A 27,886-nucleotide genomic window follows, 5' to 3' on the forward strand; every position below is an offset into this window, starting at 1 on the left:
ACTGAGAAAAACAGCTTTAAATATTTTGGTTAAAAAGGTTTTAAGAAAATAAAGAACAGCCTGCAATTACTGTTCATTTCTCCCGAGTTCATAAGTTTAAGGAGCTGTAGAATTGTGCCAAGTAATAAATGAAAATACCAAATTAGGCTTTGTGTTGGCTTGGTAAAACTGAGAAACGATATGTCTAGAATACCGCGTCCTCTTGTGCCAGTTCAGTTATTCATCTGAAGCTATTTTGTTTATCGAATAAATGCTGGCAGCTGTCTGCACCTTCACTAATTCACAACTGTTTTGAAACAAAGCTCAGAGTAGTTTTCAGAGTGCAGCTCAGCTCAGTTTTCAAGCCAACTGAGTATATATTTGACAGGATGGAAAATGTGTAGGTTGAGTGCAAATTTGAAGTGATGTGCCTCAGGAAAACGGATGGGGATGGAGCGATGGGGATGGGGGTGCATGTGGAGAGAGGGAAGGCTGGATGACGCACAGCAGGTGACAGACAGACACTAATAGTAATGGCTCTTATCAGTGCTTCGCTCGCTCCCTCTTTTCACATGGGCTCTGACATCCTCCTCCTACTCCACCCCCTCCATCTAGCAGGGGGTGTTGGGAGCTCGCTGAGTTGTGCAGCCCGCTCAGACGGAAAGAGCCTGCCAAACACCGGTCCCCTCACATATAAATTGCATCATTAACATCGCCTAGATTATTCCAAGCTCTCCCACCGGGTTTATGGCAGCACCGGCTCAACTTAACTATTTGACTCACTGAAGACATTCAGGTTTCCTGAGTGAGCTGTGCTTAGATGTGCTGTGAAATGTGCCTGTTCTATGCTATCTTAAGGTTTTAAACAAATCCAGAAGAAATGTGCCTGCATTTTTCACTCAGTGAGGCTTATTAGGCTAATGTGCTTTATTTTCTGTCTTGAGTTGTCACAACTTGAGTTGTATGCTGTCACGCAGACTAAAGAATCCTGTTTGTTATCATGGCTGGGCTGTAGTGCCACACTATTAATATCAACACATTTTCAATATGTCTCTATTTATATACCAAAATGTGGCAGATGTATTCAACGTCACCTGTTTAAATAATGTCCCTAATGTTCAGTTCAGCATTAAAAACCTAGTGTTGTAGTACTCAAGACCGGTCTTGATCTTGAGACCAGTCTCGAGACCACTTTTTGATGGTCTAGGGCTTGTCTTGGACTCGACCGCATTTGGTCTCGGTCTTGTCATGGACTCGGACCTTGCGGACTCGGGATTTTATTTCAAGACCAGTCAAGACCACAGCTGTGGAAATATCACTAAATTGCCAGAATACTGTCCATTTATTTGTTAACATCTTTGCTTTATTGGATGCAAAACGTACTGATTCAATCCCACAATATTGCGCTCCTCTGCCTCTCAAAGGAGCGCACCTCACAGACTCCGCCCCGGCTAGGTCGCTGCTATTATCGCTGCTTACGCCTGTATCATTTCACCGCAGTTTGCAATCTACCACAGAGCACGGACAGTTTCATTCACAATGTGTATGTTGATCTCACTATGGTCACGCGTGTGCTGCATAAATCGAAATAACTGCATGAACACGAAGAGAAGTAAGAGGGAAAATGAAGATCAAAGGAAAATTTCAGGCTTCCGATTCAACAAAAAATCCCAGCATGAAAGGTAAATACCAACCTTCATGTATTTTGATACACAAACTAAAAATTTAATGCAAGTTTTAGGGCTGCAACGATTCTTGGAATAACGCAATTCGATTATTAAAAATCCTCGACACAAATTGTTGCTTTGATGTTTGGTTTCAGCTCTGCAGCTCAGGTGTCTCCGTGTAAGCGGAGGCATTTCCAAAAAAAAACAAAACGACCCTTTAACGCGAGTGGATCGCTGAGATGTTTTTTCACGCCCCACTTCTCTGTGCTGTGAGTGCGCATGTTTGAATGTGCGCGCGTGTTGTGCAGAGGATGTCAGCTGTTATTTTTTTCTTTACGTCAGCTGTAGCCACCAGAACAGATCTATAACCACAGTGTACTGGGGAAAGGGGGGGCTGCCATTAGCACTAGCAATCGTTCGGTGCCCCCCTCCACCCCCTTCAGTACAGAGGGGCTCCTTCAAAATGTTTTATAAACCACCTGATCAGCAACATGAAGAACAGAGAACTTTGTAGCTGCTCCATCCACCCTGTTTGTTTCACACAGAGAAACATCTGCAGTACGGAAGTTAAAATATGCTGATGAATTGTTAAAATGAAAAATTATTTCTTATCCAATTACTTGATTAATTGACGGAGTAATCAATTAAATACTTGATTACTAAAATAATTGATAGTTGCAGCCCTACTTGTATTCAGAAAGCCATAGTCAAACATTAGTTTTCAGCACCAGTAGAGCTATGAGAGGCCTTCAAGAATAAAATACTACAGTTCCCAGCAAGATGATGTCACTTCCTATTGTTGCATTAAAAACGTGATAGTTTATGCTCACAATATGGTGGCTGATATTCAAATGTAGGAAATGCTATTAGCAGCCGAGGAATCTGGATTATGTTTTTGTTGTGTATTTTTTTATGTGATTTCTGCAAAACACAGTGGAAGGAAACGGCACTCTGGGACACATTAAATGCTTGATGTATAAATGTAACTTTTCTGGATTATATGCAAAAATGATCATTCTATCGATCTAATAAGGCCTGATTTAGAGTTCTGCATTGATCCTTTGTGCATAACTGAAAATCCTCTCTGAAGCAAACCTGACATGCACCTCGAGAATGTAACTACACGTCCAAAAAAACTGATTACTCCTTTCTGGTTATGTCTTAGGCCCCATCACTCAATTAACAAGTGGGAGCGGCATTTAGTGGTTAGTATTAGCTTACTAATTAGGCATTAGCATTAGTGCTGGGGTGAGGAATATTTCTTGCTAGAACCCGGAAGTTACCATGGCCACCACCAATGGTAACAGCAGAGAAGTAAGTAAGTTGTTTCTCCGCCATTAGTACATGAGCTAGTGGTGGGCAGATTGATCCTAATATCGATAATATGGATGCCAACGTTGTATTGGTATTGATCAATATCAGTGTGATGAGATCGATACTTTGGCTTCAGTTTCTCTCCTGTATGCAGTGCTGCGGTTTCATCAAAGATGCGAGCTGACTGTCTAAGTGTCGCTCCTGTCACAGCACAGAGCACTTTGCTCCTCCCCTCCCCTCCCCACAGTGTTTTGTTATACTGTCATGTGACACATAACATATTTTATTTGGGAAAAAAAAGGATTTTGCTATGAAACATTTAAATCAAATTTAAATTTAATTTGTAGAAAATTAGTGAATGAAGGGACATTTTTTATTAAATTTTTTTATTATACTTTCTGAAAAATCTACCTGGAAAAAAGTTTGCATTTGTTCTTGAGTGATGATTTTGTACACTTAATTTATGAAAAAAAATTCCAGACATCAATGTATGGGGAAAATTGTTTTATTCTATTGTTTCAGAACAATAACTTTTATTTTGATAAAGTATTTTCTACTTACATATAAACTTTGCCCAATTCTATCCTGGGTTTTAACTATTAATGATCCAAAGGAAAAAAATCTCAAACCAGTTAAACTTCATGGAAATTCTTCATAATTATTAAAAAGTATTGGTATCAGTATCGGTGATAATGGCCCTGTGTTTACTTTACATAGGATCGATACCAAATTATGAAGTGTTGCACACAACTACATTGAGCAGCATACACCAGGAGTGATTGACAGTGCTAAGACCCTCCTCCTGGCTCTGACTGGTTGTTTTTGACTGGGAGCGGTTCAGGGAGGAGGTGGAGGAGCTCCATTTTTTCGCAGATTATCGGTCTCATACTGTCTGACATGGTGACAGTTTTAACAAATATGTAAAAACCAGATTTTTTATAAAAGTTACATCCTGCAGCTTTAATCTGTATAAGATTAAAGGCTTTAGTTCTTACTGTTGATGAGTGTTTGCCATTTTTTCAGTTTTACACATTTAGCTATGTGGTTTTGAAAAAGCACCCATTTTTACAAAGGTTGTTGGTTTAAAAACAACACAACTTTATGCATAGTTTATGAAAGGCAGAGAAAAGTTAAGACTATTGTGATGAACTATGAATAATTGTTTTACATTCTGTGATAAATGATAGAAGTCACCCAGGAGTATTAAATAAAGATGGTTATATTTATTTGAGCTGTGAGTGTTTAATATCAGGATGATTTTATGGGAATGCGGATCTTTCAGATCAATTTGAGAAGTGATTTTGATCATGTTTCACATTTTATTGTGTCATGTAGTGTCAGGCACTGGTCTTGGTCTTGTCTCGGTCTCGCCCCCCCTCGGTCTTGGTCTCGACTGGTCTCGGACCCTAAAAGTCTTGGTCTTGTCTCGGTCTCGATACCCTCTGGTCTTGGTCTTGTCTCGGTCTCGGGTTAGGTGGTCTTGACTACAACACTATAAAAACCTCTGCAGGTTTTTGAGCTCATTAATTGGGGCTGCAGTGTTTTGTGAAATAGTGGCAATACAGTAGTTTTATTCCAATCCCAATAATTCAACTTAACAATATGAAATTGCCACACACAATATTAAAAATATAATAGAAAACAAATTTCCCACATTGAATATGGATGATCATAATTTTTTTATATTTAAATATTCATTAAATTATTTAAAAAATATTTCATGGGACTGTTGGTTATGTTAATATATATATTTACTATGTTAGTAAGTAATGCACTCCTACCAGAAGCAGGTGGAGTTACTTCACCTAAAAGCTGTTTAGGCTTTCTCCTCTCTTCTTTTGGCTGCCCCCTTTAGGGGTGGCCACAGCAGATCATCTACCTGCATCTCACCCTATCTCTTGCATCCTCTTCTGTCACACCAACCCTCTGTTCCTTCAGCTTCTCCGTGGTCTTCCAACAGCAAAGTTTCCACCGGCACCCTGCTGGTCAGCAACTCCAGTTGCAATCGTTTTTAACCCGGGCCTGTAAGCCCTGCAGATGCCCTTATTGATGTAATCCTCCCCATTTCTCAGGGCTTGGTTGTCTAAAAGCTGTTTAGCTAGAAGCAATTAAAAATCAAAATTAAAAGAATGCATTAATTCCCAGATGACAGACTGATTAAAAATGTCATGCTATAGATGCTTCTGTGCAAACATGAGAAACATGACAAGCCAAAGACTATTATGCAAATTCTACATGATAAAGTTTTGTTTTAAGTCTGCTGGAACTATTTGGGTGCAGGGAACGATTTTCAAAAGAGTAGTTGAGTAGCTGATAAAATGCAACACCAACAGTGTCTTGGTGAGGTGTTGTGGCACCAGAACAGGTTCAGTGTGTCTTGTGTTCTGTGCTCAACTGGACAGATGGAAGCTGTTTGGTTCAGATCTCCCATAGGTGTTCAGCTGCTTTGAGATCTGGTGATTGCAAAGTCATAGATTGTAATTCACATCATTTTTACGCTTATTAAACCACTCAGTGAGACAGTGCCCTCTGTATGGGGGATTGTTATCATGGGTTTGTCAGTCAGGTGTTTTTGAGGTTATTTAATAGAAAAGAATAATGTACTCATAAATAAAGATTGATTAAACTTAGAATTTGTGGAAGCTGCCACATTGCCCCGCCATCTTAAATATAGTGGCTGAGGCCATTCTGCCTAATCGCATTTTACGTATGTGGCTAGAGCCACATGTGTAGTATGCCCGATATTGTTGCAATTACTTATTGACAGCAGATTAGACATATGACCCTCCTGTCTCTGAACAGCTGACAACAAGTCAGCTAAACAACAACAACAGCTGGTTATAAGCTAACATTATGCCAGCCAGTGTTAGCCTCGAGTGTCTTTTGATTATATTCTTACATTGTATGAGAGTTTAATTACTAAATGTCCAAGTCCAATAATGTCAGATCCAAAAGTTTCACTAACAGCAACAAAAAAACAGCAGCGCTTACTCATAGAAAAGTTCCAGATATCCTTAACAACTCACCCCAGTATTGCTGTCATTGGACAGAAGTGAGCTTCACTGACTCATTAATATCAGACTCCTTTCACAAAGTTTCACAAAGTTTTACAACCTTCTCCAGCTCCAGAGTAAACAGACTGTATCTGTTGTTATGGAGAAACGCAAAGCAGCCGCCTGTTGGTGTTATGGGTTATGGTCTAAATTTAACGTTTTTGGCTAATTAAAACATGTTTGTCCTACAGTGGCCACTATACCTCGGATTTTGCACTTGAATTGGGAGGGGTAAGAAAGCAAAATTCTGTTTACTTCGCTCTGCTGACATCTAGTAGTGAGATTTTACACATTGCACCTTTTAGGATATGGTGCTGAAATGGCTTGATCACAACCTGCTGTGGTAGGAGGTGCCAGGCTGTTGTGGCTGTGTATGGTTCTTCAACATGCTGCTCAGGCCCCTGCTTGTTAAATGAATAAATTGTTAAATTGCCAATATGTCTTATTTCTTCAGACTTCAATCATCCAAACCAATAAACAATGCCAAACAGTCAATAGTAGAATAAGCTGTTTGGCATTGGCAGAGAAGATATGGCACGTTTTTCATGGGTGCAACCCACATACTCAATTCTGCTGCTCAACTCACAAATGCATTTTCCTTATAAATGTGGCACCATTTAAGGGGAAATAAGCCCGCTTTCCAGCGGTATAAAAGATTCATTGCCAAGAAACATTTTTACAAAAAAAGAAATAATCAACCAAACACAAATTTCCTTGCTTTTTATGCTAGGTTTGTTAGAAAATCTGAGATCCATTGCAAATCAGACAGAGCCTCTAAAGCCCATTTGATATCTGCAGTAGAGCAGGATAGAGCTTCTTCCTCAGATCAGTTAGCAATTAACTCTGTAATTACTATCTGAGGTCAGGGTTAAGCTCAGAGTGAAAGGTTGAAGCAGCAAACATTTTTATATGATCCTCTTACTCAATTATCCTTTCTCCCCGCTACAAGGTTTTACCTCATGGGGAGAATACATTACACAAAGCCCCTTGGCAATTACTCCTCAATGAATATCCTCATGGTGTACAGTCCATATGATTAATCTGGAATCCTCTCTGCCCCTGTCCAACTACAGGCTGGCTCTGCTTACCATGCAAGTTTCATTTTCACCTGAACAAATGGCTCCTTTAGACAGAAAGTGCCAACCTTTTACTTTTACTGGCTGCTTAGTAGAGGAAAAAAAAACAAGAGAAAAAGGGGTGGGGGCACAACCTCCTGCAGCAATAACAGATATCCCAATGAGGGGGAAAAAGGAGGGGGTGGGGTTATGGTGGTTGGTGGTGGTGGGGAGTTTTTTTGGAGGGGAGACACTTAATAGTATTTAATAAAGGAACATTTATTTTTGTGCTTCGGCCTGTAACAGCCTCAGGAAATAGCTCAGTCTCTTGATCGGGAGCAAATCCTATTAACTTACAGTGCTCTCACTCAGGGTAATGGGCTCCACCTTGAGACTTGGGAGAACACTTTTCCCTCTGACACACTGATACTGGTGTCTGGAGGGCTTGGCGTTGGGTAGTCTAACACTTGGGCAGAGACTAATCAAGTCAAACAATCTGCCAGGCTGGAGCAACACAGAGTGAGGATGTTGATATCCAGCGAGCTCATTCAACAGGCCCCTTCACACGTTCCTAACCCAATACCAAAGGATCAGTGCACGGGATCGGTTCAAGATCAGGTTATTCGAGCCCCTGAGAATTGTAAAGCGATCCCAGAGCAGCTTTTGCTTTCTCAGGAGTGATCAGAGCTGTCGGTTCTGTTATAGACTGCTAGGGCCAGGGCCAAAGGGAACTCCTGGAGTCTCCATTTATTTCTGTCCAGCGAGGGAAGGACTGTCTGTGAAAGTGTTTGTATTGTGTGTGTTTGAGGGAGAAAGTGAGAACGAGAAACTCAATTTACAGTATGTGGGTAACCACCGTCCCAAAGCCAATTGGTAGAAAAACTCCAATATCTTTTAGTGAAAACATGGTGAACCTCTAGTTTATTATTTTCTGTCAGGGTTCTGATGTTTCAGAAATGGCTGTAGTTAGTTTAAAGCTGCCACATACTGTAATTACCTTACTGCGAGAACCTCCCGAGAAATGGGAGCTCTCTATCAAAGCATAACTACTCCAATTAAAAAACTGCACTGGATTGAAAATCACCTTTGTGGGCGGCAACAGACTCTGCTAAAAAGCATCAAATTGCTCATTTCCACGCACATTCCACATGTTTTTGGGATTTGTACCCTGTGAAACCCTCTGAAGCTTCATTTAAACAAATCTGGCCACATTTGATGCTATGCGACTCCGCTGATGGATCACTTCAGTATGGTTCCTTTCATAAATCCATGTTCAATGGCATGTTCTTCTCCTGTCACCATTACCCCTTGTGCCTGCTGTCATCCGGCTGTCTAATGTCTGCAGAGTTAGTGTGCACCTGTCACATAGAATTTATGGCATGCAATTTGTCGTGTACCATGGGAGTTGCAGTTTCTTGAGAACTTTTGTCCCCCCCCCCTCCCTGTATTTGATGGACATTAAGGATGGGTGTTTCTGGCCAAGAGTGAAATATTGTGTTTCCAGGTTTTGTAATATGTTTTGGGTTCAGATGTGTTTCACCAAGATTACCAGAGCCTTTGCCCAGTACATGAGCAATTTCAAAACCTATTAGTGAAGATGTATTTTTCTAAAGCAAGGCTGCTTTTCTTTGTTTCTAGAATGCAAATACTTTGGAAGTGCATGATTTTTCTCCGGACAGCATTAGTTTGGCTTGTGATGAGCTGTCAACAGCTTTGTTAGATACAATAAAAGGCAATGAATGTGCAGCAATTAGATGTTTGTTCTGTGTTATTGTTGCACAACTGCACCATTGCTGCTGGTGCTCTCAGCTAGGATTATCACCCCTAAGAGGGGGAAGCATTACAGAATGACAGCCTCTCATGTCGAACAAGTCAAGCTGATTCAGTGAATATTGAAGAGGTTCCCACCACACATTCATGTGCATGTTAAGGGAGCAGTGTTAACCTTGTTTTGATTTGCATCTCCTTAGCAATTAAGATAATATGTCGTAATTAGAATTTTAATGTACCGCTGTGAGATTTTTGATAATTATACAGAATTCTCTGCGGTTATTTTCTCTTTGCCTGCTTGTCTTCACAGATGAATTCATGGCTGATTAGATCACTGCTCTAATCAGATTTGAGTTACATTGTAAAATATCTTCCCACATGTCTCTGTCAAGCTGAGTTAAACAGTGTAACTGTGAAGCACTTAACATGGCATCACATATGTTCGATGGGGATTGTACAATTTGTGCTTTTACAAACAGCAGGTTAAGACATAACAACAGATAAAAAGCCGAGGTGGAACTTCAGGCAGCCAGTTCATGTAATTAAGTGTAAAGACTGGTTATTTGAATACAGGGTTGAGGCAGTGTGTTGCACTGTCTGATGTTGCTCCCTCCTTCACTCCCGCACTGTTCTTCACATAATAAACACTCAACCGTGTTGATGTGAGCTGCAAGCTGACATTTGGGACATCACAGACAGCTGCAGTCTTTTTCGGTCTGCATTTTTATTCCATTTGAGGGCATGTTTTTCACTCGCGCAACACAGACGTGCAGTCGTTAGTAGTGTGGCCTCACAGAGAGAAAGTCCTGGGTTTGAATCCACTGGACATGCAGTTTTGCATGTTCAGCCGGTGCCTGTAAAGGGCCGCTCCTGATACTCCTGTACAAAGATATGTATATGATTTGGTTAATTGGTGAGTCCATGTGTGAATGTGAGTATGAATGGTTGTTTTTCCTCTGTGTGTTAGCCCTGTGACAGACAGGTGACCTGTCCAGGGTGTACCCCGCCTTTCACTCTGTGACAGCTGGAATAGGCTCCAGTCCCCGTGACCCTGAAGTAGACAAGCTGTTAAGAAAACCGAAGGATGGATGGTCATTTACACAGTAAAAATAGAAGTTATTCAAAATGAACCAATGATCATTGATATAGTAGAAACCTATGAGGTATTATTTTCACTTGCCAACAACACTTTAATTTTTACAGATTGTAAAAATAAATTACAAGCATTGATATCAGGTAACTGCACACGTGTTAAAATGCTCATGTTACTTATTAAGCATTGATGTTTGTGCATAAAATATTATGCTAAAAATAGTGGCCACTAAACCCCAAGAGTGTATGCAGCATTAATGCTGCACATGCTACTGACAACACTATCATTTTAATTACTTGTTTTTTGTTTTCTTTTTTAATATAATGGGATATTTCATGGTTTTAACTGTAAACCAAAAAGTGGTTACTGTGACTGGACTTTATAGTCCAGTCATGATACCCAATAGTAGTTGGTACCAATACCAGTAGAATTCTCAATAACCAGTTTGTTACCAAAACAAAATGATACCTTACCGTACGTACTTAAATCATGTATTCAAAGTGTTAACAATACTGTGTAGGTCCAAACTTGGCAGGATGCTGATGGATTATTGTTTGCTTTTTGCACCCCAAGGCTGAATGATATTCGGTGAGTCTGTGATTCCTGATCATCTTTCTTTCTTGGACTGTCAGCAGGTTTGCTAATTACATTGCCAGGAAGTTGGCTACAAGTAAAAGACAGTAGTGCCAATAGGTAAGCAGTCAGCTAAGCTACTAACATAGATTTCATCAGTATAGCTAGATTGCATTATTGAGGTTACTAATGCAAGGACTGAATTCCATTTAGTCATTTAGTAATATAGCATATTACTATGTTTAATATTACTATGATAAATGGGTTCTGACCTCCTCCAGAAAACTTTTTTAAGGAAACAACCTAAAAGTGGTAGATTATTTTGAAAATCCTGAAATTTTTGAAATGACAAAATACAACCTAAATATTTCAAATGTTTGAAAAGGCTTTGTCAAATGATTGTGAAAACCATGGCACTGAAATGATGATGATACTTTAAACTTTAATGGAGACCTGCATTATATATATTAAATATATATATATATATGTGTGTGTGTGTGTGTGTGTGTGTATATTGATTCTATACCATGAAGAAAAGGGGGTCCAGTCCAGCACTGGCAAGGTGTACCCGATGTAGTAGCCTGTGAGTGTGTAATTATATATGTAATGAATATATGAATTGTTATCGGGATCTAATTAAGAATTTAAACAGGGCAGGTTTGATCCCATAATAGAGCAACATTTTTGAAAACATATTGGTTTAATACTTATGTAGCTATAATGAATCAATTACCGATTCAGTTGTTGAGTCTTGAGTATGAGTATTTTTTAAAACTGATGCAGGCTCCCCTCTCAGATTAGTCTATACACACCACAGTGCAACACTAGGATCATTCCACATAATGTATAGTTCATCAGTGTAGCTACCCTCAGTACATTAACTATGATTGTTTGTTGTTTGCTTGCGCTTTCGCACTGCTGTTTCCTAGCTGCTTGTTTTTATTCAGCACAAGACAGCAGCCAATATCCCTCTTGGCCTTTTCACCACAACAGTACAAACCAGTCAATATTGGCAGGAGAATATTTTCCTGCCCCAAGTTGCCACACTATCAATACTTGAGGATGATAACAGGGGCCAGGGTAAATGAACAGAGATCTGCAAAGAAAAACTAAACCTGAGACCTCTTTGTGGTGCGAAATTGGCCACCACAAAGGAATTAATGACGGATCCTTCCAGCATAATTGTCTAATTATGCCGGGCAGATGGGGCACTGCTTTAACTAGGACACATTGTGCTACCTCTCCAGACTCTCCACAACAAAAGGCAAACCAGTGTGACAGCCTCTTCAGCAGTGAGTGGGAGGGAGAGTGAAAGAAAGAAAATGGAGAGAGAGTAGAGGAGAGGAGGAGGTGGGGGGAAACTGGGTCTGTCACTAAGCCATTCCTCCACTCGATATGTTACCACAGAAACAAATGTATGGTGTAAACACTGCGTGGATCACAGCTCCTGGGAGGTGAATCACTGCAGTGTAATGAGGTTGGTTTACATGCTGCTTCTCAGCTTCCCACCCAGGCTAACTCAATACTTAAACCCTCTAATTAAAGAGAATCGGCCACTCGATAATTGATCACATTGGTTGCCTCGGCGTACGCCTGCACTGTAAGGCTTCATGCCACTGTTTATTAGAGCTGTCTGCCTGCTTTGTCTCCTGGGAAGGAAGAGAAAAGAGAAATGTTGCAGGGGAGGGGTAGGTGGGGATGAAGCAAAGGTAAACATGCAAAGAAATTAAATCTCTGCTCTTGAAAGGTGTTGTTAATGTAGCTACGGGATAGAATCTAACATAACAGCTAATGTCTCAGAGGACCATCAGAAGTGTCACTTAGTAGTAAAGCTGCTAGATGGGGGAAGCATTACTTCAAAAGAAATAGTTTTAAGCAGTCCATGACTTGTAATCAACGACAATTAAAACAGCAGATTGGCTCCCAGTCATACATTTCTTTTTTTTTTTTGAGTACCTTTTGAATATGTGATGCTCAAAGATATGATTGATGTGCTTTTGACATGTTCATGGTCATTATAGTCCTAAGAGTAAACTACAAGCTTATCACATCTAAAAAATTACAAAGTATAACATTTCATCTATCTATCTATCTATCTATCTATCTATCTATCTATCTATCTATCTATCTATCTATCTATCTATCTATCTATCTATCTATCTATCTTAGATACTGTTATCTTTAATTTGATATATATTCACCACCTTTTGCCCTTTTTTAAACTCGTGTCTTAGATGGTTGTTATTGACCCATCTTTATTGCTGTGTTTTGAAGCAGGTGCACAGGAAGCGACAGGACTGACTATTGAGCATCTTCAGCACCTCTGACTTATAGATTTCCTCTGACTCCCTGTGACGTGGGGTAATTGCTGAGTTTCAGAAATTGATTAACGGAAAGTAAATGTATCATCAAGGCCAGGGCTGAGGGGAGTGGATTTGACAGTGTTACATGAGGTGAGGTGACAGAAGGAGAAAGAGGGCTGCTGGAGGAGCATAACAGCCAGTAGCATGTATTTGTGGTAAATGGGTCTAGAGTACACCTGCAGAGCAGACAGAGCAGGTTATTATAGATGGACCAGAGCAGGTGTGGTGAAGTCGAGGAAGAGGTAGAACTACAGGCACTCTGCTGAAAGCTTTTTTTTGGTTTGTTTGTTCATTTGCTACACTACACTCACTATAGACACAGCAGTGGTGTGTCATGCTACTTAACTGCACCCAACTCAGTTATGAGCCATTTTGAAATAACCTAGAATTATAACCATTGATTTTCTTTTTAAATATTTGTTTAAGAACGAGGCGTGTGACATTATTACCACGTGAGAAGGTCAACTAGGTGTGGAAGTGTGTTTGGAAAAAAAATGTAAAGGTGTAAAGGTATAATTAAACCTTATTCATTAAAATGACTTTTGCAGTTGCCGTTATTAGATTTGTTCTATAAGTTACATCTAATATGTAATTAAGAGCTTTACAGGGACCTGACCTCAACCTCAGACAAATAATTACAGTCTCCTCGGGGTGATGTTTTTGTACAGAATGATCTGATCAGTCTTTCATGTCTATATTGGCAGCAACCCATTTGGCATCTCACCAAATAGAAACATATTATTACAAAGTGGGTGTAACTTCCTTATGCCAATCACAAAGTGCTGGTTTGGCATTTCTGAATTCCTGTAGCTGGCAGCTGTTAGTGATTTCACTGACAACCTTTTAAAGAAGCCTACTGGGGCTTTCCCACCATTAACAATGATTAAAAATGACTTAACCGAAAAATAGGAACCTCTTTTACATGTGATGCAGTCCAACACAAGAGTGCTTTGTGTTTTTGTTTTTAAATGTTCTTGGCACTGTGAATTTTTAATCCAGACACATAAAATATAGAAATATTAGAACATATTAGCACAAGCCTACACACTCAGACCACACTTAAGTGTCAAATTAACACCACTCTGAAAAACAATTAAAGACTAGATAGCAGTCAGATCATGTAGCACTTTGCCACACCTCAGAATATCATCACTTTTAAATATGATTTTCTTAATATGCACTATATTGCCAAAAGTATTGGCTCACACTTCCAAATAATTGAATTCAAGTCTTCCAATCACTTCCATGGCCACAGGTATAAAACCAAGCACATAGGAATGCAGACGGCTTCTACAAGCAAGTGTGAAAGAATGGGTCGCTCTCAGGAGCTCAGTGAATTTCAGTTTGGTACAGTGATAGGATGCCACCTGTGCAACAAGTCCAGTCATGAAATTTCCTCACTACTGAATATTCCACAGTCAACTGTATGTGGTATTATAACAAAGTGGAAGTGACTGGGAACGACAGCAACTCAGCCACAAAGTGGTAGGCCACGCAAAATCACAGAGCGGGGTTAGTGGATGTTGAGGTGCACTGTGCTCAACTTTCTGCAGAGTCAAGTGCTACAGACCTCGAAACTTCATGTGGCCTTCAGATTAGCTCAAGAACAGAGCATAGAGAGCTTCATGGAAAGGGTTTCCATGGCCGAGTAGCTGCATCCAAGCCTTACATCATCGAGCGCAATGCAGAGTGTCGGATGCAGTGGTATAAACCACTTCCATTGCACATTCTCTGGAGTGGTGAATCACGCTTCTTCATCTGGCATCTGATGGATGAGTCTGGGTTTGGCGGGTGCCAGGAGAACAGTACTTGTCTGACTGCATTGTACCAAGTGTAAAGTTTGATGGAGAAGGTGTGAGATTGCGTTTTAGGAGTTGGGCTCAGCCCCTTACTTCTAGTGAAAGGAACTCTTGATGTTTATACCAAGTCATTTTGGACAATTCCATCTCCCAACTTTGTGGGAACAGTTTGGGGATGGCCTCTTCCTGTTCCAACATGACTGCATAAAGCAGGTCCATAAAGACATGGATGAGCAAGTTTGGTTTGGAAGAACTTGACTGACTTGCACAGAGTCCTGACCTGAACCCAATAGAACAACTTTGGGATGAATTAGAGCGGAGACTGAGCCAGGCCTTCTTGTCCAACATCAGTCTCTGACCTCACAAATGCGCTTCTGGAAAACTGTTAAAAAAATTTCCCATAAACGCTCTCCTAAACCTTGTGGAACGCCTTTCCAGAAGACTTGAAGCTGTTATAGCTGCAAAGCATCAGCCAACATATTAAACCCTATGGATTAAGGATCGGATGTCGCTTAAGTTCATATGCATCTGAAGGCAGACGAGCAAATACATTTATGTTATTAATAGAGATCTGAATCTGGATCAGGATCAGAAGAGAAACAGGGAGCTTAACATGTGCAGTATGTGCTGAGATTTATTTTCAGCAGCTCATGAGATGTCTGTCTTGAGTTATGAAAGCATGTGTGGTGATGTTCTATTTTCTCATTATCATAAATCCCATGTAAAGACCAAAACAGATATTCTCTGTGTCTGTGGAGCCTGTTGTAGCTTCTTCTTTGATTGCGCCGTACCTCCACTCTTGTCCTACAAACTCATCACTGGGGGACGGTGAGCAAACTGTAGCTTATTTTGAGTCAATCTCAGATACACCATCTGGCTGTAGTAAATACTTAATAGAGCAACAAATGTGTGTTAATTCACAGTTGAAAATAGTCCCCCACAAATACACTATTTACTCATGTTAGAGTAAGTTTTTTTTAAAAGCAACCTGCCTCGATGTCTAGCAGTTTATTTTTATGGAGCTGTATGAGCTCAATCGGTCTCTGATCCTGTACTAAGACCCTTATCACGCACTCCTTGGTGACTACTGCAGTCTACTTGCAACCAATGCAATCATAAGGACCAACCAGCAACGCGCCACTCAGTTGCGCCCAGCTTGACTTTGTTGATAAAGTTTTTATACGCTGTGAACTAATAAAAACTGGACCAAATACAGTGCCACTAAAAAAAAAAAAGAACAACCCTGTATTTATTTAATATTTGGCTTTCTGCTTGCTTTGCACTGAATTCCAATGTACACAATGTACAACTTTTTTTTTATATTATGTAATTCTCATAAATCTTGAGGTAAACTTGTTTTTCTGTCCTTGAAATGTGTTTTCTTGTTTTCTGAAAGCAGCTGTGTGACAGTAATACCCCTGCGAGAGGGGTAGCATGTTTGAAATCAGCCTATAATATTATACACTAACATTAAACACAATATTAATGCTGCTTATATTAGAGGCCACATCCATTAGCCTTGAACTATAAATTATGGTGTGATGATTTTTTTAAATCAGTTGATTTATATTTAAGTGTTTTAATATACTAAATATATACTGTAATATGCTATAAGAACAGCTGTTCTCTTCTGCTTGTTTAGTCTTTCTGCAGAGGTTACATAGCAAAGTGAAGTTTATTGAACTTAGTATCATTCTGCACTCACTGGTTTTTATTTCAAGGGTGTGAGAGACACAGCACTTCCCCCTGGCTCTGAGTACATCCTCAGTGCTGTGTTATTGTAGTGGTGACCTTGGTTCTTCTCTAAAAGCCTTCTGTCAGTGCAGATTCTTACAGGCACACAGCCCTGTACTGTTGGCTGAAAACTCATTGAATCTGCTTCGCCAAAGCCAACAGGGCAGAAGGGTGCAGGTGTTGCACTGAAATTGGTTTGCTTTTTGCTTAAAAAATAAAGTGTGCTTCACCCAGAAAGCCTCTCTCTCCAAACACGCTCTGTAACCAGAATCTGCTAGCTGTGCTCCACTTTGGGGTTATGGTTTCACTGGAATTAAAAAGTCTGTTTACACTGTGTGAAACAAATATATGAATTGGATTTTGATACTAGTCTGTATATATTTGGGTTATGAAAACTGCTCAGACTGTGATATGTGGCCATTCCAGTAAATATATGTGTGGGATGGGAGTTAGGTGAATCAGTCTTGGCCCACGCTTTGTGTTTTTATTTTATTTATTTATTTTTTAAAGAACATTACACGACTGTGATTTCAAGGAGAAAATAGCCTGAATGAGATTGAGTTCTGTTTTTTTGGCAGAAGGAAAGGCTTGTTGGCACACAGAACAATATCTAAATAGAAATCACATTTTTCACTCAAGTTAGATTTAGCAGGAGTGCATTGTCCTCTTTTCTGGCTCAGAAACTTTGCTGTCTAAAAATGTTGAAGTCGTAGTCGCAGAGTTTCGGTATATTAAAATCATTGGCGTGCAGGGTGTTATATCTGGCAAGGAAAATCCATTTTGAGAGTGTGTGGAAATAGTGTATATGTAAAGACAGCCTACCACAGACCTTGGTTTCTTCTCTTAACCTGCAAAGCATTAAATAGGTCAGTAATATTTCCCTTCTTTTTCTGTGGGGTTTGTAAAACACACAGGATACAGGGCCCAATCATTAGCATGGACGGAATCCAGAGCATTAATGGCAACCAGGCAGAGTCGAATGACATTGTTATTGCAGCCGTTCCCGAGAAAGTGAGGGGAGCTGAAAATTTATATTTGATTTATAGCCGGGTTTGAATTTATGCTCCGGCTCTCGATAGGAAAGTAAGTGATCTTCGCCCGGCTTCTCACAAGAGAGGGCCCCTCAGCATCTGGTGCTGGAAACATCTCTGTATCAAACAGAGTTCCTTCTAGTTTCTCTTTGCAGTGCTTAACCACCAAGAATTTTTACACCTGTAGGGGATATAGTATTACTATGTTTATTGGACTGGGTTCAAGTCTGAGCCTTGAGAAATTATCAGACGAGTGAAATGAGCCGCGCTTTGTGGGAAAACGTCATGCAACAGGTTTCTAGACACACTTTGTATTGTGCTCTAAGTGATTACCTGCTATTTGGCGCTATGCATCTTGGAAAGATGAAGCTAAGTCATTATTTACCTTGATTTATCATTGGCTGAATGGCATTTGATAGCTTGAGTGTCTATTCGGTATTGCAAGCAGTATGGTGTGGGCATAAAGATCTTTGATTTGCTTAGTGAAAGTGCTGTTATTTATTGAGAGTTCCTTTTCTAACAGCACATTGACGAGTGCAGAAATATACTGCTTACTGTCACTGTCAGTGTGCTTTTGAATCCTTGAAACATCGTATCTTCACATTATTATCTGCTTGAAGTGATGATACAAATACCATTCTTTATGGTTTGGTAATAACTGCCTTATTTTTCATAGGGACACAGAGCATTATTTATCACTGGCAGTGTTCATGGGGATTAATGATGCATAACTCTGTTGGAGTTGTCTGGCATACAGCACCAACTGAAGGAATCTGGAAGGTTATCAGAGCAATAAATCCCAAGTTTTTCTCCGTTGTTTGTCACGATGCACTGCAGCAGCCAGTAGTTATGACCGTTCCAGTATGTTCGCTCCCTCTCCCGCTCTCTGTGAGCAGTCAGAAAAATAACACAACTTTTTTTTTTTTTAAGCTGCCAGTTGATAAGGTGGAATTTGAGCGCACAACCTCGAAGTTCAAAGCGGGCAACAGTTTCTAAATCTCATCCTTATTACTTTGACTCTGCCTGCTTCCAGCTGGATGATTGGGTGTAGATAAGGAGCGCACCACACACTCTACACCACTGATGTTCATTCTTGGCAATGAGAACGCGAGCACAGTCTGTTCAGTCTTGCATTTTAACTGTTTTGTCAATTGCCGTCATCCACTTCTGTTATGTCTATAAACTGAAAATTAAATTAGGTGTGCAGACTGTTACACGAGTTCAATCTATACCCGCCCAACAGCCACACCAGTATTTCTTTCATCATGGCTTATTTTCTCTGTTTAATTTATTGAATAAATTGGCCCTTTAACTTGTCAAGCAGGAGGAAGTCATTCATGCATTGTCCATGATCCGGGCAGAGAGGAAGATTCAGTCTATTAGTGCAATGATAGGGCCTTTACTGCGGTGAGCTCGCTGATTGAATGGCATCCTTCTCAAGGTCAGGCCAGAGCTAAGAGCTATTTTCTGCTTACCTGTGCAGCCAGCCGGCCACAGAATCTGCACACAAACTGCCTTTACACCAATGAGCTTAGTAAGCGGAGAAGCTCATCACTGATATTTCCAGCTGGTAACATGAAGAGAAACCTCTATGCCTGCAGGAAAGGGCACAAAGGCATGAGTAATATGATAAGTGCGATCTTGCTACAGTGCGTAAAGACATTAGGAATTTTGTTTTTCAATCCGCACTGAGGGCCCAATCATATCCTCCCATTGTGTCCTTGGTAAGTAAATCAATGTGTTAAATGTGAATCAGTTTCAGAGTGGGTCAGAGGTCAAGCCGGGAGAACAGCTGTTCGGTCTGCTCGTTTCAGATAAATGTGACGTGTCAGCTGCTTTAAGCCCAAATTTCCTCTGCAACACAAGTTTGTCGCCGAAATAATAGCGCGACCAGCAGAAGCTGTAATCTGCCTGTGTTCAGAGACTGACTACATGCATGCCTAAATTACTGCTAAACAAAATGTCTTGGTAATCGAACATTGGATCTTTTGGGAGACACTGATTTCTAATGTCTGAGAATAACTGTTGTTGTTAAATGATCTCGCTCATTGGTTCATGCTCATGCAGATGATAAATTGTATCACAAAATGCAGTCATAACACTCATTAGAACTCACTTTCTCCCTCTAACACTCTTTAAAAGTGAATTTTCTGCACTGCCACATTGAATTTATCCAGGCCTGACCCGCACTAAGCCTCAAACCGGCGCTGTCATTTGGCATATGTTTAAAAGAAAAAGAAAAAAGTATTTTCTGTAACATGGCTCACCCGCACTGTCACTGCATCTGGGGGGTAAGGGGAGCGCTGCTGCCTCTGCGAGATCAAAGCACCGTGCAAATCCGCCATACTTCGTACATGGAAGTTATGGAAGCAGGACCCAGAACTGATTCACCTGTGCAGGGGCCAAGCACAGCTGCACTCCCACCAGCTGGAGCCCACAGACCACAGATAGGATTAGAGGCTTTAGCTGCAAAGGTCCCTCATCATCTCTCCGCCTGAACCTTGTATGGCAACAACCCCTGCAAACACAAATGCCACTTTATGATCTCTTAATAACACCCCCCATTCTCACCTCATGCCCACAGACTCAGTAAATCAGCTCATGCTCTTTTATAGCCCCCATTGTCTCTGCAGATAAAGAGGACAACCCACCAATCTGGGACTCCCAGCCCATGAATGTGGTGTGGAGGTATTTTTTTTCCTCCTTGCCCCCCCCCCCCCCCCCCCCCCCCCCCCCCCCCCGATAAGTATCACTGTGCAGCCATTGTGTATTTGCTGCCTGGCTTCTGTATCCAAGCTCAGCCCCTCATGCCTGCCAGGTAAACCCGTCTGCCTCTATGTTGCTGCGATAGGGGAGTTTGGCTCTGACTGACTGAAACAACATCACCTTGTTTATCCTGTAAATAATTCACTCCTTCCGGGCAACAGAAAACAAAATCAAGGTTGTGTGTTTAACAAGGGAGGCAAGGAATAAGAGGAGCTAGGAAAAAAAAATCAGGTGTTTCCTTTTTAGATAAACTTGGCGCCTGGAGACAGCGACACATCCCTGATTCCTATGCAGTGCAAAGATGCTGCAGTGAGATGTGTTAGGTGTGTGTGTGTGGGGGTGGGGGGGTGGAGAGGTTTTTTTTTTTTGTGTGCTCACTGAACTTGCCCTTTGATAGGTCTCTGAAGAGGGTGCAGAGATACTGTTGGGGACATTCTTGTCGCATTTAACATCAGAACCTATGGAGTGTGTCGGCGCGTTGTCGAGCTTGATGCTTATCTTCGGGGGCTGTTCCTGGAAGCTGTCACCTCCCCCCACTTTGCCACTCCTTTTGTGGCACGTATGTGTACGTGGACACGTGAGCCACTACTGCTTGTTTTGATGTTTTATGTTGTCATTCCCAAGGGGTATTTGCTAGCACCTAGAAAAAACAGACTGTTGATTTCACCTTCACTTGTAGCACAGTGAAACTTTCCATTTATCTGTTTTAATTCAAGTATAAAAAAATAAATTCAGAAAGTAACACCAGCAATATAAAAAAACCAAAAAGAAAGGTCGAAAGGTTAAAATCATTATGATCTCACAAAGCATGTTTTTGCCCATAACTTCAGTGATGAAAACAGTTAATCCTAAAAGTCTACTGCAGTGCCATTATAGTCTTCTGCAAAAACAAATTTCTGGCTGCTATTGAATATCATAATTCAGCAACCAAAGGGGGAGTTAATGGGCATGCTTCAGATTTGATTGGATATTGAAACTGTGGATGCCAGGATGAAAATATAGAATTTTTTTGTCTCTTTACAGCAGTATCCATATTTTAAGCATTGCCTGCTATAATGGTCACACCACTGTGCTCTGCCAGAGCCAGCTTTATTGGCAGACATAACACACTTTGCCTTTCAGTTGAATTCTTTTCAAGTTTTCACTAATTCTGAGTCTATGTGAGTCAGGTGGTAATTCTAGTATTTTAATGCGCCGTGACATTGTGGCACTTGGCTTTGCTGCTTCGATTAAGACATTTCTACACATACATGCCGTAGCATGTCAGAGGGATTCAAGACACTCTATAGTTGGCAGTTTTTGTTTGAGTTGTAGCACACACAGCGGGAGATAGTCCACTTTAGGCACATTCTCACTCTTGTAAACACTGTTTTGTTTGGTGAGGAGTGCTACCTGGGTAGAGTGTCCAGGAGGTGGGAAACATGACATCCACATGGAGTCACTGGACCTGCGATATTCTCACTCATGTGGAGTTTGTACTAGAAGGGAGGGAGGTTAAAGATGGCTTTATGTTCAATCCTAGATTATCAGACATTTGCGTTCTGATATGTATCTCTGTCAGGCAGTACCTCGAAAAATTCAAGGCTGTGAGGCATTTGTAAAAACCCTTTATAGACAAAATCTTGCCATTTGCTGCAACTTGCTATTATATGTCTCCACTAGATATGCAAAGAAAGTTATAGAATTTGTCCACAGACCTTTTGTTGCACGTGATTAAAATAACACAGATACACTGTCTTAGGTGGGAATCAGCAGTGAAATTAGTGGTTCTTGGTTAATTATGTAATCTTGTTTTGGCCTCAAGTGTATTTGCATAACAGTAGCTGATGCAAATTGATTTGCATTTGCACTCTATTATAATGCAAAGTGTCTAATGAGGAAATGTCTCACCAGGCTCATGCTGCTCTGCAGTTTAAAAAATAGGAAGTGGCGACTACAATGCTCCTATGGAATCATGTTATTACCTTTTCTGTATACTTTAATTCCCCACTTTCCATTTGATTAGAAAAGCACAGGATTGTTCACAAAGTTTTGATTGCTTTGTTCTTAGTCACACCCATTAGTATAGTCATTACTCAGTTACTGATTTCCAGGACGAAACTGTTTTCCTAGTAGTTAAAGTCCCTGTTTAATGGGATTTATTAAGCTGAGGCTCAGCTCTTTAATCTCTGTTGTTGTTAAATAAGTAATGTCAAAACAATAGGAAATGAGCATCAGTGAAGCATCAGTCATCTGTGTTGTCCTGCAGCCAGATCCTAAAGCTGCATGACAACTGTGAAACATCCATTACAAAAGCAGACTTCAGTAGTGAGCCTCACCACCATGCTGGTGTGTCAGCAAGGGATGAGCGAGGCACTGAACAGAAGACAACTATGATCTGGATATTTGAAGCCGATATTGGGCCGGGTTCCCGTCAGGCTACATGCTATGCCTTCCCTTTGAGTGTTGATTGCAGACAGGAGAGTGTGGTTGACTGATCTAAAAGGAAATTACTGGAGAGAAGGCTTATCCATGCCTTTGACTGATAATCAGCTCATTATCGTGTTGATCATTTACAGCTCTCCCTCCCGCGTTTTCTCTATTCTTTTAGCTGTGTCACTAAAGCAGAGCACAGAGACTTTTAATAGCTTGGCATGAAGCCTGCTGTGCTGAGGCAGAGTTAAAACAACCATGCTAGCCCTGGCTAGTCTCCACTTTTACACAGCACAGGTCCCCACCCCACTTATCAACCCTCCCAGGGAAGAGAAAAAATTAAAGAAAAACAACAACAGCAATAACAACAACAACAACAACATATGCAACCCCAGTGAGAGCGGTGCCCTAGCACCCCAACATGGCTAACTGTGCATGAAATTGAACTGATTGGAGTTATTGACCAGAAGGCTCCAGCCCCTGAGAGAACAGGGAGGAGGGTGGGGGTGCCTTGTGTGTTACCTGATTGAGTGAAAAATCCTCAGCCAGTTGCTTTGATGCCTGGCACTTTACAGCAAAGAGTGATTTAATGGAGGCTGCCAGACCTCATCAGTGTCAGTGCTCTTGGTAAGGGCCCTCTGCTTCCCCAATACTTTATATATAAGCACCTTCCATGTCAGTCCCTGATGGACAGATGCTTACTAGTTGTTTTAACTGTGCGGTAAAAAGAAACACTGATTGGCCTCCACCTTTAGCTCCAAAAGAGGGGCTTTGTAGTGAGAGGAGGCTGTTATAGGCCACCCTAGCGTGCAGAACCCTCACCCTCAGCTATTTTAGGCCTCTATAAATAGCCCTATTGAATTTTTTGCTGAGGTTGATAAGCCTATAATTAATGTGACCATCATTAGGCACGGTCAAGTTCTTCTCAAGAGGAGCTGCTAGTGAGGTGAGGCAAGGAGAATGGAGACTTCTCTGTCCTTGTTTTAAGGATGAGCTGAAACAAGTGACAGCCAAGCAGCTTCCCCATGATGTGCAGAAGGCACCACTTTGTTGTAAAGCTGCAGGATAACACACAGTGTCATCTATCAACTCCCTGCAAAAAAAAAAAAAAAAAAAAAAAAAAAAAAGGGCCCACTGTGCTGCGACTTCAGTAGATCTGAATTGCATTGGAATTGCATCATTAATAGAGCAGAAATTATTCCCAGCAACTCCGGGAGAATACATTGACCCCTGAGGGAGACTAGAAACAAGACAATGTTTTTACAGCAGGAATATCTAACTAGAGGTCCCATTACCCCTTCATCAATATACAGCAGCAAGTGAGGGAGAAGATGGGAGGAGGTAGAGGAACACACACACACACACACACAAAAAGAGAAGAGTGAATGTAATAGCTTATAGTGCTAATGGCAGCCTGAGCACTCAAGTCCCAAACATTCAGCCGTCTCATCTCATCTGGGCTGTGTAATTGCCCTCCTGGAAACCGCCACGCGAAACGGCTGCTTCCGTAGTGAAGAGTGGCAGCTGCTGGGTGTTGAGGAGAAGGCCTAGGTCAGCTCCCCAAGTGGGGCTCCTTGCAACCATGAGATGTCATAATTAATAGCTATCTGGGTGCCTGGGGGCCAGTGTTGGGTAGGTGGGGGTGGGATTATTTGGCTAAATGGAAGCCAAATAGAAAGAGACGCCAGCCGTATTCTCCACTTAACATAATGTATACTTATCATCACTTTGCCTGTAGCGAGTAAGCCTGTGCATCATCTTACCGCCTGCTTTTCATGGATATTTTTCTCTCTTGTTTGCATTAGGTTTCCCTTTTTTATCTAAATGCACCTAGAGATATGTTGCTTGGGTGTATCATGGGAACTTATTAATCTTTGGGGACCAGCGTTCTCCCCAGTTAAGTAAATATACATGAGCTGCTGTGCAAGATACAAGCTCCCAGCACCTCCACAAAAATCTGTTACTTCAGCTTCCCTCTTTCTTCCCATCTTCCTCTCCCTCTCTCTAACATGCCGCCTGGGGGCAAATCTCACTCTGTCTCATCTGCTGCTTAATTTCACTGGAGCGGCCCTCAGTAATGAAGCGCCTTGATGTACATTTGCCAATTCCTGCCTCTGCCACTGCGATATAATTGGGATGTGACTAAGCATGAATACCCAGCACAGGGTTGGTTGACCTCTCGGCGACCCCGCGGAAAGCGCTTTTGTCATAATGGAGGTATTATCTCACATAATCTGGGAATGGAGAGGGATTGTCTGCAGGGTGCCAGGGATGGAAATGAATTGATATAACTCTCTGCTCCTGCGTACCACGGTGTAAGACCAAAAAAAAAAAGCAAGATATATTTTTTTACATGCTCATAATGAAGACATTTTCTGCTTATCTATTGCTGCTTTGTGTTTATTGGAGTAGCAGTGCAGCTTCTGGCAAAAGCAGGGGTGTTTTTTTTTTTTTTTTTTTTTTAGGAGGGAGTTTTGATGTTGTGGCACTAAACTGGATTTCTCTGTTTGTGTGTATGTGTGTGTACGTCAGCCTTTTCCCTGCGTAGATGGCACTGTGTACTCACGTTAGTGTGTATGTATGTCTGTTAATGACCCTGTAAAATGACAAGCTGAGCTGGCAGTGAGAGTACAGCCGACGGTCAGAGAGAGAAAGAGAGACAGAGAGAAGGTAGAAGAGTTCAGATGGAGGTGTGAGGAGGGGGGCTTCGCTCGCGAGGTCGGTGGTTGCTGTGATTCACCATGCTGTCATCAGAGGGACTGAGGCCCCTGAGTGGCCCTCTCTATTCCCACCTGAGAGCCCTGCAAATGGAGGGGCCGTGCTGTCATTATTTACAGCCCGCAGCTCCTAACCTTGGATTCGGAGCTCATCACGGCGAGGGGAAAATCAGATTGGACTTGACGTGTACCCGAGCCAGTGACCTTGATAAGTGTGAGGTGCCTGCAGCAAGAGGTTAGGGAAGAAGCACTCGCAGTTGTGCGCGCACATGTACATGTTGGTGTGTTTGTGTACTTCAACCAGGTGGGGAGCTGGAGGCACGGTTGAATGACAGAAACATGACTCAAGATGACGCGTGGTAGGCGCACTCACGGACCAAGATGCAGCAGGCATATGTGACATTATAACTGTTCATTTCTGAAGCGCCAGTGTAGAAAGTAGAATTATTTGTGATATCAGCTGTTGTGAATTATTTTGATAATTGCTTAAAGGTTTATAATTTTTCCATGCAAAAATACTCACTGGTTGTAACCACAGACTGTATAAAAGGAAGAGCCATGGTGACGTCGCCCAAGTTATCAGCTAAAGCTGGCATGCCTGATTAACAGGCTGCATGCATGGACCACATGGGTGCGTCACACTACACAGATACCTGCTAATTAGTGCAAAGTAACAGACTAATAAAATAATGGAATTTGACTCACCAAAAGTGAAGCAAAAGCTTCTTGGATGGGCTGTTAGTACAGTTTATCATCGAACCATATTATTGGCAGGTAATTGCATGATATTTCCAAGAGTAACCAATACAACTGAGAGGTCAAGTTGATTTACTTCGATTCATAGTAAATCAACTTGTAAATCAACTTGTAAATCAACGTAGTATATAGAGTATAGTGTATAGTGTGAATTACTTATTTTTATTTTTATTCTTCTTATTTATATGTGTGTGTATATATGGTTGCAGGTACAAAATACATTTCACTGTGCATTGTACTGTGTCTAACTGTGCATGTGACGAATAAACACTATCCTATCCTATATCAGGTGAAATGTATTCACGACCTATCAAAGTAGCCATTCCCCTTATAATGCTAAGTGTATACCTTAATAAAATTTTAACAGGGGATTTATGCCATCCCTTGAATTAGTTATGAAGGGGGAAACTGGCTATAGACAAGGCAAGAACTTGTCGCTTATATTCTGTTTCATAAAACAGGGATAGGTAGTCAAAAAACTCTGTACCCCGATCAGCTATGCTGTAAAATTGGCAACCGTAGTCAGGAAACACAGGTGAGCTCTGTGTAATGTAATGAATCTTTTCCTGGATATTTTTATTTTTCCCTTCTGATTTTTTTTTTTTTCTTCATCTGAACTACTTACCTGGAGACCAGAAGGGTGGGGGTGGGGATTACAAAAACAACCAAAAAGCAAAAAAAAAAAAAACCAGGGGAGAGCATCTCCGGATAGGTGATGAAAATGCATTTTTCTTTCCCAACCGAGTTGCTGTTTGGTTGTGTGAAATGATTAATTTCACACATATACAGGTCATCCCCAAAAGCAGCAACATCTCATTCACAAGGGGCCCCCGTCAGCAACAAAACAGGAGACTGCAATAAAACGAGCAAACAGCAGCACGTACTGCACGTCAATAAATCTTTGGAGGTTAAACCTGAGCGCTGTAGAATTTGAGCAGCCCCCACCCCTTCCCTCATCACGTAAAAGTCACTGAGTACATCAAGACTGTCGAGACCAAAAATTGTCCAGCGAGCAGTTCGGGGAGTGTCCTGTGGTAGCGGGTGCATACTCTGTCACACACTCAGAGTCTGTGTTTGCATAAGAAGGATGAAGCCTTGAATTATGGGGTTTGTGTAAATAAGGAGATGAGACTGTTTTTAGCACACATGGAGGAAGGAGTGCTTGGATGAGAATAGTGCCTCTGTGCGGAGTGGAATTGGTCTTGGGTTGTTTACGACAGCTCACAGCCCTCATATATCACAAGCAGTATGTTTGCTGTGAAGCTACAGTTTGTATGCCATCTGCCTTGGCTGAACTTGACCCCTCAAACAGACTTATATTTTGTAAACTGAGCTCTGTGTAACTGTTTTCATTTTCTCATTCCCAGTGGATGCTCCAGAAACCTCATAAGGTGGCTACCTTCTTCGGGTGCATCGGGAAAGACCACTTTGGCGAGATCCTGAAGAAGAAGGCCGAAGAAGCCCATGTCGATGCCCATTACTATGAACAAAACGAGGAGCCGACTGGTACCTGTGCAGCCTGTATCACGGGAGACAATAGGTTAGCAACCTTTCAATTACCCTTGACCAAGAAACAACCCTGGAACTCAGCTTTAAGAGCATCATTTTGGTTCATTTTTTCTTTCACGGGCAGGCAGTTGACTTCTCAGGGCTGGAAGTCATAACAGGGAATCATAGCTCAGCTCACACATCAAAAGGAAAAAGAACAGCTTGAGTGTGTTTTTCCAGGCCCCCACTCAGTCTCTGCTGCCCCAGTGGGTTGTCATCCATCTATAGGCTGACAGTAGCAATGTGTTAGGGATGC

The 27,886-nt window shown here is 41.4% G+C and overlaps 1 protein-coding gene across 4 annotated transcripts in view; it reads left to right on the forward strand.

Annotated features, from left to right (window-relative positions):
* The window catches only part of adkb (adenosine kinase b), a 131,239-nt gene that overhangs the window by 26,832 nt on the left and 76,521 nt on the right, over window positions 1-27,886 (forward strand). For all 4 annotated transcript variants that reach the window (XM_030755796.1, XM_030755798.1, XM_030755799.1 and 1 more), the window contains exon 5: window positions 27,450-27,622. In XM_030755796.1, the coding sequence (XP_030611656.1) occupies window positions 27,450-27,622 (173 nt within the window). The remainder of the gene's footprint in view (window positions 1-27,449; window positions 27,623-27,886) is intronic.

This window comes from Archocentrus centrarchus, chromosome 19 (genome assembly GCF_007364275.1).
Source record: "Archocentrus centrarchus isolate MPI-CPG fArcCen1 chromosome 19, fArcCen1, whole genome shotgun sequence".
Lineage (NCBI taxonomy): Eukaryota > Metazoa > Chordata > Actinopteri > Cichliformes > Cichlidae > Archocentrus > Archocentrus centrarchus.